We start from the raw sequence: 16,112 nt of genomic DNA on the forward strand, positions 1-16,112 counted from the left end.
CATTTTCTGTAATCTTGGCGATATTCTGTTTAAAAGTAACAAACAACACCTCTGACAGTTTGCACATGTTAGAAAGTGCTTTCTCTTTTTTTTTTTTGCTTGTGTGACATTTTTCATGGAATCACTGCAAATTCCACCTGGAATGAATTTGAAGGTAGTGCAGGATTAGTCTGTTGAGTGCTTTAATGGGTATTCTGTAACTGCATTATAAGAGCTGCTGCTTTATAAGGTCTTGCTGTTATAGAATTCACATAACTGCTTTTATTTTCCTTTCATATCCCTCATCAAAAAAAATCCTCATATTTACCATAAACCTCATCTGCATTATTCCTTAATGAGTTAACACTGTTGGTGCTGGTGTGTATATCATTTTACACTCTAGATCATCCACAGGAAAAAAAAAAAAAAAAAGCAAAAGCATTTAGGTTTGCACTCTAAAAGAGCCAGAGTCACAGATTAAGCTGGGTGCATTAATGGATTATAGGACAGTGTTTTTTTCCTACTTGACTCGCACTGCTCCTCAGTCACTCCGATGACGTAGTGGGATTATTGCACAATGCTGCAACCACTTTCCTCTCAACAGAAGTGATGGGGAGACAGCAGCGGCTGCAGAACCACGGGAGTGTCGTCGGGGAGCTTCAAATGAAGTTGGAGAATGCTTCTGGTCCACATAGACAAAGTTAAAACTATTCTTTTACTGAACACAGTATTCTATCCTTTAGTATTAACTTGCTGAGATCCTAATTAACATGCTCATTTAACGAAGCTGTTATTTTTAGATGAATCCAAAATAAAGATTACAAACACAGGTCATCTGTATAGTGTTTTTTTTTATTGTGCCTCTTTCTATTGTCCTTTCAGCTCCTTTTTGCTGCTTCTTCTATTTCCAAGGACAGATACTTGGACATTTGAGACAATTGCATAAGGAAAAAGGCCAAGTCACGTGACACAAATAGTTAGAAATTATTACTCTTGTTAATTTCAGATGCATCAGTGACTGCCGTGTACACTTTCATAATGCTTGTCTTCCCTGATGTGACGCTATCTAAAGTTTTGAAGGGGTTATTCAGTCACCGCAGATCCCTAACCGATCTTTACATCACACCCCTCTGAAAGCCGTGCAGCAGGTTCCACTTTGCAGGCTGACTCAGATTTACTGTGGGATTTGCAGCATTGCATTGACATGAACTTTCACAGGTCATTGGGTTAAGATGGGATGTTGTCTTCCTGAACCATCAAATCCAGGAATAACTGGGAATCAGCCTGTTTGGAAGAGGGGAAATATTGTGACACCCTTTCGCTGGCAAATGGCAGAGCCGGGGAGGCAGACAATCTAAATGTTGTCTGTGTTGATTGGTTGGTGTTGAGTACTTGGATGGTAGGGTGCGAGGCTATATTATAACAATTCAATTCAATCTTCTTGCATGGTGAATGACTTTTATGTGAACATGTTTCAAAGGGCTTTTTTCTATTTCAGCCGGCACATGGTGTTCCTGACTATAAGACATCAGCCCATTTCTTCTATCTTTGGCACTCATGTTCTTTCACAGAGAGAATGACAGCTAATCTTAGGTGAAGAATTACAGGATCGGAGGAGTCCTGCATTTTCATTTTCTTTCATTGTTAACTTCGGTTATAAATCCCTTCCAAGCACATTTCTATGCAAATTTGTATTAAAGTCTTGGACCTTTGCTGTCCTAAAAATAATATATGTTGACTGGAAAAAGCATCTTTAGCATTTTAGAATAAGGCACGCAATGTCATGCGAAACTTGATTGTTTGAAATGTAGATTCAATGAAAAAAAGTATTTGATGTGTTGCTACACAACCAAACTCAAAAGAAGATTGTATGTTCAGGTTTAAGACAAGATTAAAATATGCAATCTGCCTGAAACTCACTTTCAAGGTCAAAAACCTTTCAAAATGTCCATTTCCCCTGTCGTGAGGCACAAAGGTTAATATGAGGCACAGAAAAGAAAGCAAATATTTAACGTTTGTTGTCTCTTCCCTTTATGGTAGGTGGCAGGTTTGGGCTGTCTAAACACACGTTTACAACAAGCAACCGTGGGAGAACAGAGAGGGGACGCTGACATTCCAGTCAACTGTCTCTACGGAAAGCCATTTAAAAAAAATGTTTACTATGTCAAAATATTCTCAGAGTAACTGTAACATTGACCAAAGGATCGGCTGAGACTCAAGGCTTTGTCAGAGGCTTAGAAACGTTAGTTGGAGGTGTGATTTTGAAACTCACATCCATCCAAAGAGATGGGTCAGCAAACATTAAACAGAGAGACTCAAAGAGAAACTTACAAATCCCCAGATTTTACTTTTTCTCATTGACAAAAGTGACTTTAAGCACCAGTCAACTGGGATAAACTTCAGAAACTCAGCTGGCCGAATTCAAATATGCAAAAAATGAGCACATCAGTGCACTTTTACACCATTTTGCAGTTCAAATCACTAAACTATGGCTTTTTGAATTAAATAAAAAAGGACATATAATCACTCAATTTAAGTTAAATACTGCTCTCTTTCTTTTGAAAATGGGAAAAATGACTTTGATGGTGTGATTGGGTTCACTTTTTAAAAAAAAGAAAAAGAAATGTCTAGTTTACCAAAGTTAAAGCAAGGGGGGACTCTTCTGGAAGCCTGAAAACATCGAAAAGGAGATAAGTTTACATTAAAAATGTTAGAATTTTAAGAATAACCTACATTTATAGGGATTACAAGATTTGATATTCTTAAAAAAATATAGAACTGTGTTTTGAGGGGCATTGGACTCAATCTACTCATTCTGCTTTATGGAATAGAGGATTTAAACCATTTTCTCTTGAGGACTGGACTAGCCTTGCGTCAAACATGTGCAGATGCCTGTCAGAACAGACAGTAGGGGAGGAATCAGCGTGATATTAATTCTCTGGTGTTCTCTGTGCTGTGGACTCGGTCTCAGTGTTGGATTGTTTAAAGTGTAACCGCTAGAGGGATACATATACGCCTTTCAAACTCCGTAAACACCATCCTTTTCACTGTGCCGTGGAGAGAATTACCGTCAGTGAGAGTTGCCTACCTGTGTGACTTCCCACTTTGGAAAAAAAAAAAAAAAAAAAAAAGCAGCAGCCCCGGAACATTTGAAACACGAGTTGCTCTTGAAAAGAGTTAGAAAGAAATTGCCTCTAAAGCGGACGGCGAGCTCCGACTCCTCCAAGTGTTATCAGCTTCAGGCAATCAATGAGGACCGCGATGCTTACTTCTGCAGCTCTCTGCCCCTCTTTCTCTCATTCGCCTCACCAGATATTATAGTACACTGCAACTTTTGTACAGGCACACAGGCAAAAGAAAAGGGAAGTTTGGATTCCATTTTTGATTACAATTTGCCTCTTGTTTCCTGTAATAAATATGAGAGGTCGGTTTGTTGTCACTTGTCTTTGGAATTTAATATGTGCCATTTCTTATGCTGTTTTACGGGTAGGATAAGGAAACAACAAAAAGGTGTGACAAGAGCTTTGGCGGACAACTGTGGATTTCTGCGAGTAACTCCTACCGTCCAAAGGGGATGAGGGGGGCATCGGCCGGACCCCCCTCTTGATTGATCACTTATTAGTCATCCCTTTAGCTAAATGGGACCGTGGAGAACATACATGAATCAAATATTCCTGTGTCCCCTGAATGTCTCCAGAGTAGTTTTGCTTAAGAGAGGGGGTCGTGGCTTAGCATTATAAAGAGGGAAAAACAGCATAGCTTTATGGGTTTATTTAGACAGTTTCTACGGTTTGACATTGTACCGTTGTAAAAAAAAAAGAGAGAGAGAGAGGGAGAGAGAAGAAGAAGAAAACTCGAGAGGATTCCAAAGAGGATAACATTGTTGACATACATTTTTTTATTCAGTTATTTCTTTTTCTGTTATTTTAAATATTTTTTTGTCATTTCCTCCTCTAAAAAATGAAACTTTGGACATCTCCCTGGGTGTCTTGCTTGGTGATTCTCCTCTTGTGTTTTGGATCAGAGTGCGGGACAGTCCGGAGAAAGGGGAGATCCAAAAGGGAGTTGGTGCGCATTAGGGAGGCAAAAACCACCATCCCAGGGGCTTGTGCCACGCGTCTGCCCCGGGGCAAACGCTCTTTGCCCGGCTTGGAGCGCCGGGTGCTTCGCCAGCGTCGGCGCTCCTCTCAAACGGAGGAAAACTCTACAGACCGAGGGAAAGCTGTCTATTTTACCGGCAGAGGAGATCAGCTACGGCTGAAGCCCGGCGTGGAGATACCCAGAGGAAATTTCACTTTGGAGATGTGGATCAAACCGGAGGGTGGTCAACGATCACCCACAGTGATTGCAGGTAGGATGGACTGTACATCATCCATTCAATTGTATAGCAAACTCTCTTTTTTTTTAAAATTATTATTAAAAACTCCAAAGCCAGTTTAACTGGTAAATGAGAAGAAGAGCTTAACGCACACATGTGCGGTATTTTGTCACAGTGTCGTGCAGTTTATCAAATAAAGCAACATGCAGTTTCAGCGAGTTGAAAATGAGTTCATCCACCAGACTAGACAATGATGTAATGCTCTGAAAAGTGTAGCGGATATTCCAGGTAGTGCAAGCAGGGTCACTGAAGATTTTGATCACATTTAAGTTGGGCATCTCAGCGAAGGGAAATCACTTCAATCTGATTTAGTTGTCGGCTATAAATCAAAATTATCCTTCCTTTTTTAACATGAGAACGACGTTATGATCCATGAAACCTACGGGCAATAGCCGGCTCATCATTTGACCAGTAGCTGATGTCACTGTGCGTAAAATGTAATTTATCTGACCCGGCTTGGCTATTTTCAAACTATGATGTAATGGGCAAAACTTTGTGAGCGAGCACGTCACGTCAGGCACAAAGCGGTAGACGCGTTGGGTCGAGGCGCTCAAAGCGTGCGGCTCAAACCGCAAAGCTTAAGTGTCCCCCTTAAAAACCGACATCTTTCCATTGGCTACCGGAGTTACGGGACAGGACCGAGAGATCCAGGGTTTCCCCTCTTGCACGAAAATGTCCTGCCTGTATTGGTATTGTGCAGCTGTGCGCTTTCTTGGCGACACATGCCGTGCGCAGTCTAGCCGACACGCAGACTACAGCGCGCAACCGTGGTTTATTTTGTAATGTAAGGAACTATCAGATAGTGATGATGCATCTATATATGCTGACTGCGCAGAGAAGAACACACAGACACTTGAGCAGTTGCCTATCGATCGAGGAAAGCTTAGGACTTTGTACTTGTCAATTGCGTGCAGTAATTTTCTCCCCCGCCCGGCTCTGCAGCCATGCGTAACGGAGCGACGGAGAGGTGATAAAAACGGTTCTGCATCATCTGTGTCAACCAATACCGCTTTTGTGCATTACAGTAAAGGACAGTTTTTTCTTGCTGTTCCCTACCGATAGGGAGCGTTGCACACACAACTCACTGCCTGCAATAGTACTTGCGCAGATGGCTGAATTTGAACGGAACTGACGTGAACTCCTCAGATTCCTCTGTGCCAGTCTGCACATTTGGAGACTTTAGGAAACCATATGAGTAAATTTACACCCCCCCCCCCACACACACACAAATAACCACTTATGTGTGTGTATGTATTGATATAAAGTTTTAGGTGGTGCTAGCCAGCTGGTAGAGACATGCTCTGCATCCTTTATAAGAATCTCAAACTGAAAGATGCTCTCTGGTCAGCGGAGTGACGACGGACACCTGAACAGGAAGCTTTGTAATAAAGTCCTGTGCAATAAAAAGGAAAAACAACACCCACTTTTAATATGTGGTGGAAGAAAGATCCTTCTGATGTATTTTCTTTAATAGAAAATGGACATTACAGATGTGGATCACATAGTTTTGTCAAGGTGTTGCTCCTGTGATCCTTTGTCTTGTACCAGAAATGACCAGTCCTGTAAAAGAGTCTGTTCATCTTAAGTGTAACTCCTATTGTACTCTCTTTAATGCGAAAGAGCAAACCCACAGAGAACAAATAGAATGACCAAACAAATCCAATTAAGCCTAATCTTTTAAATCCAATTCAGACCTCAAAAATCCCAGTGCTTTCAGAACACCCTATCCTCTTGTTTTGATCCCACTACAGTGTTGTTTGCAGCAGCAGCAGCTGTTTTTTACTATGTTGTTTTGACCACAGCCATTTCTCTTTATATGGCTCTCTCTTTCCTTTTCTTTTTATTTGTTCTTTCCATTCTTTCTTCCACATTTCAATTTGCTGGGCTATATGTTGACGTGTCTTGTGTTTTGTGGAACTCATGGGGAATTGTTATTTGATGAGTTTGGGCTCTGCTTAAAAAAAAAAGCAAAACTGGATGCTCTGGAATGGTCTGGTACATTTGCATGCTTGACCAGCTCTGGTGACTCACTCTTGTCTGATTTCAAGTTGTGTATTGCATACACACACACACACACACACACACACACACACACACACACACACACACACACACACACACACACACACACACACACACACACACACACACACACACACACACACACACACGATTCCAATAACTGTCTGGAATATCTTAATTTAGAGAAGACGATAAGAACATTTCAAGATGCTGACAGATGTAAATGATTATTTATTCGATAACCTGGTGAACTCATGTTGCTGAAGATGAATAAACATTTCTTTTTACAACAGTTCCTAGGAGATATAGAGCAAGACCACCTTTGGATGAAAAGAGTCTTCAGAAATCAGTAGCTGTTACTTTAGACTCCAGAGAGGAACGGTCAAACTCATCATGGAATGCAAGTGTGTGAATGTGCTGTGTTTCTTCTTCTGTCATTACAGTTACACGTGGTAACAATTGATACACACACACACACACACACACACACACACACACACACACACACACACACACACACACACACACACACACACACACACACACATACACACACAGTCACATACATACACACAAACGCACTTCCATTCATATCCAGATCAACCAAACATCAAATTTTGTGTTAAAATGTTATGCAAACTTTGTTTTGCCTTATTAGCACTTGTATCCAGGTCATGTTGTGTTGTCCCGCATCAAAAGATGAGAAAGATGAGGAAGGGCGAATGTCTTCCATAACCTGGTGGGAACAATTATTTGCAAATATTAGTAAATAATTGCAGTGATAACAGAATATACTTTGGTTGCTGTCTTCTTGTGAGATGTTATATTCTACAGAGCCCCTGAAAGGACATGTGTAACTAACTTAGTAAGTAAGTAAATAAGTAAATAAATACATTTCTGGTGCACGCAGAAAACTAGAAACAATCTCTTTCACCCAAAAAAGTGTTAAAAAGAAAAACAACTTTAACATTTTTAAAAAATGTTTTCGTGAGTTAAAAACTTCTTGTCAGGATATTTTGATATTTTGATTTACCATCAGAAGGAAATATTGCTCAAAATCCCAAATCCTGATGATTTTTTAAATTTTTTTTTACTTTGACTTCATTTGACCTTTAAAATTATGTGTAACTGCAACTCTCAGGTAATTTGTGACTTATTAAAACTGCTATTCAGGTGAAACTTGACAGTCAAGTGAAATGTTTAAAGTCTTCTGAAGTGCTGGTGACACTTTTATAATTAATTTCCTTGTTATGTTCTATACATTTGATTTCATAATAATAATGGAATGTTCCATTGTCTCCTCAAGGGGACTGTCACGGCAGTCATTACGGTGCCTATGAAAAGTGTCTTTTTTGACCTTTAAGAGTTAGAACAGCTCAAAAGTAAACAGAGTCTTTATTGTTCCATTCTTCCCTGCTTTTTATCAAGTCCTAGTGACATTTTTCTTTGTATGTGTATTTTTTTTATACTTTCTTTTTTCCTGTGTGTGTTTTTCTTGAGAGAAGACAAATGACAAGTGTTAGGAAGGTTGTCTTTGAACCTGACAGGAACAGCCCTCTATCACAGCTCTCTATTGTATGTGCACATGCAAATCTGTTTCTGAGTGTGTGTGTGTGTGCATGTTTACGAAACGACGCAAATGCGTCCTTCGACATTTCAGTTTGTCTGTGCACGTGTGCGTGAGTGTGTGTGTGCTTTTGTTCATGAGCATGCAAGCATATATGCACGTCTGCGTAAGTGTGCGCTTACGTGTGTGTGTGTGTGTGTGTGTGTGTGTGTGTGTGTGTGTGTGTGTGTGTGTGTGTGTGTGAGAGTGCATTGGTGTGAGCCAGAAGAGGTGCAGCGTAGGGTCTGGAAAAGTGTAGCGTGTTAGATTAATTGAGCATGGCAGAATTATGACAGCTGTTTACACTAGGAGCCCTACAAGCATTTTAGCACACCTTTTAGCCTTGAGTGCACTAGCTGACAGATGGAGAGCTTTTTCCTTCCAGCGTAGTGGAAAGCCTGGAAACGTCATCCACCAAAGGACTGACCTTGACGCTGAACCCAACCCTAACTCTTTGAACATTAGTCTATTGAAATATCAAGTTAATGAATGCATACCTGAGTGCACATCTAATTAGAAACAGGTCAGAGTTAGCAAGATGTCGGTGCAATCACCATTAGCCTGCCACTTATTGTGGTCTCAGGATTCCCAATCGATGAGGAACAAAGACGTCTGAATGGACAAGTAGGCTGAGGCAAAGATGTGCTCATCATTAGCTCATGATCTATACAGGTAGAAAAGGCAAATATGAAGGGTATAAGCAGGCACTGTATGCACAGATTCACAAAAGGGACACTTTGTAAAAAGGATTTTTTTTTTGCACTGGATTGATGCATGCATGCACGTAGTCACAAACATTTGTGCATTAACAGACACACATGTACACACACATACATGAACTTGAGTGCTTGCACACAAATATCTTAACAAGCATTAAACAAATAACAAGTCAACATTCAGAGATCCCCTAAGAAGTGAAAACACATTACCATGCTGAATCTGACATACACGGTCCAAGTGAAACAGGAAAAAGGTGTTTTGGTGCCTCTACGAAAACAAGACTCGAGCAGAAACCTAGCCTTTTCTGGCTAGTCTACTGGCAAGGGACATTTGCATGCACAGCTTTAAATGTACTCAGTGTTCATGAGAAGCCTATACAGACAGATTTCCATGGGGTCTCCCTGTTGGTAAATGTGCACTTCAACCCAGTTACGAGGACAAGGTGCACACTTAATATCAGAAAATACAACGCTGATAGATTTGACCTCTCATCTCCACCTTGTTTTCAATATACCTCATCTATAAGACCTTTAAGAATACTTGTGAGTTAAAATGTACAGGCTCCAATCTGATTAGCAACAAATGACAGAATGAAATTATGAGACCTGTAAACATTTAAAATAGAAAATATGGTTTTAAAAGGTCAACCAGGTTCATGTATACAGATGATGCTGTTATGACTGCTTATTATTTTGTACTAATGTTAAATTCCACATTGAAAAGTAGAAATATTCCCAGGCACACAGTATCTGACTTTTTTTCATTCTCTTTCCAGGACTATATGACAAATGTTTCTACGCCTCCAATGACCGAGGCTGGCTGCTTGGCATCCAGGCGATAAGTGAATACGGGAACCGTGATGCCCGGTTCTTCTTCTCCCTGAAAACTGATCGTGCCCACAAGATGACCTCCATCCACTCCAACACTCGCTACATACCAAACCAGTGGGCACATGTGGCTGTCACGTATGATGGCATGTACATGAAGCTCTTTGTCAATGGTGCCCAAGTTGGTGTTAGTCGGGAGCAATCGGGTGACGTCTTCAGCCATTTGACCAAAAAGTGTAAAGTGCTGATGATTGGGGGCAATGCACTGAATCACAACTATAGGGGTGCAGTGGAAAGGGTGGGTCTATGGAGAGAGGCCCGAGCGCAAAGGCAAGTTATCAGGGATATGCAGAGCCACGAGGACCCCCTAGATCTACCTCAGTTGGTAATTCGCGAGACGTTTGAGTACCCAGGCCGGAAATGGCTGACTGTAAAAGATGGCAGCTTTCCTCAGCCAGAGCATCCAGGAAGTGGACGATTTGGAGTCCTGGGTGGTGGTGGAGTTGGAAATTCTGAAGGATTACTGGACACAACGCTAGAGCCTCCAGCTTGTGGCCAAACTGTCTGTGACAATGTTGATGTCATCAAAAACTACAACCAACTCTGGACTTTCCGCCGGCCTAAGAAAGTACAATATCGTGTCATTAATGTTTGGGACGATGCACATACAAGGCCAACTGTATCTGATCATCAGATCAGCCTGCAGCACCAGCAGCTAAATGATGCCTTCAGCCCTTACAACATCACCTGGGAGCTCAGCATTTATAATGTGACCAATTCCTCCCTTCGAAACAGGTTGATTTTGGCTAACTGTGACATCAACAAAGTTGGCAATGATATATGCGACCCAGAATGCAGCCATCCACTGACAGGGTTTGATGCTGGTGACTGTATGTCTGGTCATTGGATCCGTTGTTCGGAGCAGAAGCAGGGGAACGGTGTATGCGACCCGGAATGCAACTGGGAAAACTTCTTCTATGATTTTGGCGATTGCTGTAATCCCAATGTGACAGATGTGACCAAGACATGCTTCAACCGTTCATCTCCACACAAGTAAGAAACCATTGCATTTTGCTTCTTATCATAATTCGCCTAAGTTATTTAAAACACAATTTTTAGTTAACCAAGAAGCTGAACACACCATTACTTGTTGAAGTATCCTGTGCATAGATTTTTTTTGGGTTCTTTGCGCAATTTTTTGTAAAACTACCTCTGCACCTCTACCTCACATGCTTTGAGTAAATCAAACAATCGTTCACGTGTCCCTGAAGAGAGGTTTTGCTGTCTAGTCCTACTTGTTCCTGACCATTTGGGGGCTGAAGCAGAGTGTAACATTACTCCCAGCCTGTGTGGCCTGCAAAATCCTCTGGGAGCAGCTAGTCCAATCTAGCCTTGGCCCAGTTCAATCAGTGTTCCACACTTAAGCGAGGCAAAACAAATGCAAACGGATGACTTTCCTGGTAGCAAATAGGTCGGCCAGACCACTTGTTTTTTGTATCAATTTTTTTTACAACTCTCTCCACCTTCTTCTGCTCAGTATCTCCAAAACCCAGTGGTCCTAATTAAGCTGTCTTCATTGGAGGAAAGAGTTTGGAAAGAGTGACATTCTCAACAGTGTAAGGGCAATTTGAGGTCGGGAAAGACATTTCAACATGGCTTGTAGCGATGGAAATCATTTTAAAGAAACATCAGTCTCTCCAGGAAACCACCAGAAGACGTGTTTCCTGTAGAGACAGGTAAGGGTGCCTTAATGAATTTAAAAAAAACAGAACAGAAAACTTCACTTCACTTGCACAGGAATACCATATTTACAGCACCTTTTAGATTTACTGTACACCATCTTGTGGTTTTGTTCAACTACTTAAGGGGGATACAGACGTCTTCTTGAATGCCTGTGTTTTTTTGTTGTTATTGTTTTTGTGGTTATCTTACTGTGGCTTGACGATGATGAGGAAAAACTGGCAAAAGAACAAATCTCATGAATTCGTTGTAGTAAGGTTTATGCCAGACCTCCAACAGCAGGATTGTTTATTTCTTGGTACGCTGAAACTTAACACAGTAGACTGAGACATTTTTGTGGACAATGCAGGAGGTTTTTATGGTTATGCCAGAAATAAAAAAAACAAGACAGAACTGACAGAAATTCAGATGTTTGTCAGTATTTCTAGCCACTGTCATTTGGGGATGAGCAAATGGGAGAAACTAGTCGACCTAGTTTGTGGGATTGTTTGGGTCTTTCTGATTGCATGAATTAAGGAATCCAGACTGTTTTCAATCACAAATAAGCTGGAAGGATTGTCTGTTTGGCGCTATCCTGCTGTTTATAAGGACCTCTAAATAGCTAAATAATGACATCTAATTAAGAAATCAGTTGGAAAAAGCAGGTGGGTTTGCTGTTGCTTCCATCCCTACAAGCTTAGTCATCGTTAGACACTCATTCATCAAGTGGCAGGCAAAGTAATTTAGGCATCAGCCATTGGCAAAACACTTGCCATTGCAAGGTCCATGCTTCACTGCAGGAGTTTGAAGGATGAACTTGGAAGGAAAGTAACCTGCAAGACAGCAAAAGACACAGACAGATTTGATCTGCACAAGTAGTTGCTTATTTTTCTTGGATTATGGTATGCTTTGAGAGCAGTTTGACATTCCTCCTTAATTATAGAATTGTGAATGAACAATGTACTGCACACGCCGGCAAACAATGGTTGTGAGGTCCTGCATTTATTTTTGCAGCGTTTGCGCCTGTTACCACTTGTAGCCTTGTGTTTTCAAAAAATCTGCCTAAAGCAGGACAAAGGCAGCTCTGTGGTCCTGCAACAGTCTCTCCTCTGAAAATACCATTGATAATAATCCCCCATTTCCCTCCCTCTATGTTTGGCTGAGGGAAATATTTTGCGTTTTCACAGCCTCTGGTTTTGACACTTCATGTGGTTTTGATGGTACAGTATTTGATGCTATCAAACAGTTTATATTTTAATGCTGCACATTCTTATGTCTGCAGTGAAGAGCAGCTGCAATCTTTTAAGCATCAATCAAATGACAGAACAAAAACAAATGGGAGTCCGTATGAGCCATTTCAGATGTCGATTCAGTGAAAAACTAATTTATTATCATAGTTAAATATAAGATCAAGTCTATATTATCTAAAATAGTAGATTTTTGAAAGGACTAGAAATCCCAAACTGTGGTAAAGATGGATGCACAAACATTGCAATCATAGCCATTAGATCCAGTTTACCTCAAAATATTTTTTGGAAATGAAATGAAAGTTTTTGTGTATCAGAGGCTAATAAGTCATCTGTTTTCTTTTGGCCTCTGTCTCCCTCCCTCTTGAGTTAATATCTCTCCCTGTGGCATGCTAAAGGATGGACCACTCGTTCTATTTCCTTCGCTCCCTCTCCAGCCGTATTCTAACAGACTGGGGAATTAATCCCAGGGCCCTTAACTTTGGTGTTTTACCGTTGGTCATCTAAACCTTAAGCCCCCGGCCCATAAAACATAATGGAGTGCTTGAGCGTAAATACCAGGACCTTGCACTTCCCCTTTAAAGCCACAGCATGCATATATGAGTTTCACCTGCGCTCTCACTGAGGCTGATAGGGGTCTTTTGCTTAGCTGGTGGACATGGGTTGGCAGGAATGGAGTAAGGAAATGCAAGAGGACTGTGTTTATTCCCAGTAGTGAAATCAAATGTCCAACTTAAGACAGGAACTGGGAAACTTAGGCATTTGGAATGCTCCATTCCATACATCTGAAAAGCCTACTTTTTAAAATGCTGCTCTCATTTGTTGCAGAATCCCTGGAAACTGAGCTTTGACACAATTCCTGTGTCTTGTATGGAAAGGAAAAATAATCAGAGGAGTAAATTTTAAGATTAAGGAGTGTGCAAGTAATGCAATAAAGGAAGAGATGAATGATGGGTGTAGGGGCAGTGATGATGACCAGCTTGATGACAGGGGAGCTGAGGGCCCCTTCCATTTTAAGTGTCTTCTTGGCCGTGAGAACATGTTTGCCATGCCAGCTCGCACCAGCTTTAACACTGTTTCCCAAAACAAATACACGCAAGACAAGTTTACAGACTTGTTCGAATTATGTGAGTGTACACGGATAACGTCACAACACCACTTTGATATGCATAGATAAAAAAAAGCAACAACTTGCAGGTTGGATTACCCTGCAGATGCATCCTTGGATCTCCTTATAGCAGATGCTGTATTCCGATGTTTGGATTAAAGAAGCAATATTCTCCATCCACTTTACCATTATTTCTCCCTCAATCCCCCTCCTCTCATTGCACCAGTTTGTAGTCTTTTAAAATGATTTTTTCCCCCAGTACTTCTGAAAAGTGGTGTGGTTAAATGCATGGAAAATCCTCTCTCCCAAGTGACTCATCTTGGTTGAAACATGCATGATGAGAGTCAGAAGAGGGGAACTGGGGCTACGGCATGGGGAAACCATCGAGGGGTGTGGGAGAGGAATAGAGAGGACATCGGGGATGGGGTCAAAGGTTACGGAGGAGGCGGCTTGAATTAGCTGAAGATTGACAGATGGAAAGATGGAGTGGTTATAAGATCCAAAATGACTCCAAGCATTATCATATACAAAGACACTGCATTCTTACAGGGGCTGCTGGCCAAAGCCTTTGACAAATATTTGCTAATGTCATCATTAGGGCAGTGTGAAATTAAAAACATCCACATATATTCACATGCAGATGCAGAAAGGGTCTTTTTCGGGTCTTTTCCCCCATTCCTTTGGCAAAATCTTCTTTTGCTCTGAGAGTTCCCCCGTGCATCAATCCAGCATGTGACGAACATTTTTGTAAAAGGTACCTCACTAACTTCACTCTTGTAAGGCTATGAACCTACATTATAGTTACTGCTCTTATTCATTGCTGACTCAATAATTTCAAGCATCAAACCCTTCTGACCCTTTCCCCCCCTCATCCATGTCCAAAAACTCAAAGACAAATATTTTCTAAGGAAATAATGAAATTCCTGAAATTATTAAGAAGAGGGACCTTATATCTCTTGTGCTCTCTCTCCTTAGACCTGGCCCCAGTGAGTGCAGCCCTGTAGCTTTACTAATGCTTGAAGAAGACATTTTGGTACACCAAACCCTTTATTTAAAATGTGCAGTTTTGAGGGAACACTGCATCTTCACTAAGTAGCTTCTTATCCAACAGGAGATTGAAGCACAGAGATTTGTCCAACAGCAAATCTCTGTTGGACAAATGCAGAGATGTTATGAAACATTACCTGCTGCTTCATATAATATATTCACCGGCAACCTTGAGCAGGCGTGTTGCAGTGAGAGAATCATCAAAATCCTCCAGATCACTTTTAAAAACAAGTGTTACTTACTTTTAAACTGCTTCATTTAGGCCAGCGGTCTCCAACCTTTTTTGCGCCACGAACCAGTTTCATCTAAGACGATATTTTCACGGACCGGTCTTCATTTGCTCGATAATAGTTAATGACGCCAGGACAGTTGTAATCTAATAATAAATCATCCACAGTGGTTTAATGTAAAATGCAGACATCAACAGACAATAAACGACCTTTTTTGTCATAAATTGACAATCAACATTTCTGTAAACTAAATAATCTTAAGAAATAATTATATTAAAAACTCGATTCAAGTGACTGCACTGATGAGGTTTATTTTGAAATATAGTGACATACAATCAGTGCATTCAACGTAGGAGAAATACAATAAAAGGGTGGACAAGTCAATCAAATAATAATAATTAAAATAATGAGAATTACTGGTTGGGGACCGCTGATCTAGGGGTAGACAATGACACCTGAAGTGTGTTTTGGTCTACTCCGCGATTTGGTAATGGGTCGCGACCCGGTGGTTTGGGACCACTGACGTAGACGGATGTAACAGAGAATTGGGAAATTTTTCAAAATAAAACATCTTTCAGACAGAAATAAATAAAACGGAAGTAATGTAAATTATTTTCTCTTTCTGTGCGGCCCAGTACCAAATGGCCCACAGACCGGTACCGGTCCGCGGCCCGGGGGTTGGGGACCCCTGATTCAGGCCACACTGAGGAGAAGATGTAGGACAAAGCTTGGTTCTTCACTTACTTTTTAACATTTGGTGCATACATTTCCTTTTTGAGAACCATCAAAGGAAACCGTCAGTGATGCATCTGGGCTTCTTAATGGGAATGTTTGCTAGGAAGAATGTTAGACCTTCATAAATTAAAATAACCACATAAGATTGTTCATATGTAAGACACCAACAAAACAAATGTATGCAGTGGTACCTCGACTTACGAAATTAATTGGTTCCGGAAGAAATTACGTAAGTAGAAAATTACATAAGTAGAGACGCATTTTCTATGCAAATGCTCTAATCCATTACAAACCCACAAAAATTCCGACATAAATGTGTTATAAAGCATAAAAATGCACCAAAACATGTAACAAATACATGTTACGATTAGATTATTACACAATAAATGCAAGTTGTGCATAACGTAAAAAACAAAGAATAGAGTAAAGAATAAAAATGACGGTCATTTACCTTTTAAAAGCTGTCCCCATTGTTTTTTTTCCTCTTTGGTTTA

The 16,112-nt window shown here is 40.7% G+C and overlaps 1 protein-coding gene across 1 annotated transcript in view; it reads left to right on the forward strand.

Annotated features, from left to right (window-relative positions):
• Positions 1 to 2,726: 2,726 nt before the first annotated feature.
• Positions 2,727 to 16,112, forward strand: part of LOC137608944 (pappalysin-1-like) — a 76,404-nt gene continuing 63,018 nt past the window's right edge. The window contains exons 1-2 of the mRNA XM_068335590.1: positions 2,727 to 4,330; positions 9,481 to 10,585. Coding sequence (XP_068191691.1) covers positions 3,940 to 4,330; positions 9,481 to 10,585 — 1,496 coding nt within the window. The 5' untranslated portion in view covers positions 2,727 to 3,939. The remainder of the gene's footprint in view (positions 4,331 to 9,480; positions 10,586 to 16,112) is intronic.

This window comes from Antennarius striatus, chromosome 15 (assembly GCF_040054535.1).
Source record: "Antennarius striatus isolate MH-2024 chromosome 15, ASM4005453v1, whole genome shotgun sequence".
NCBI classification, from domain to species: Eukaryota; Metazoa; Chordata; class Actinopteri; order Lophiiformes; family Antennariidae; genus Antennarius; species Antennarius striatus.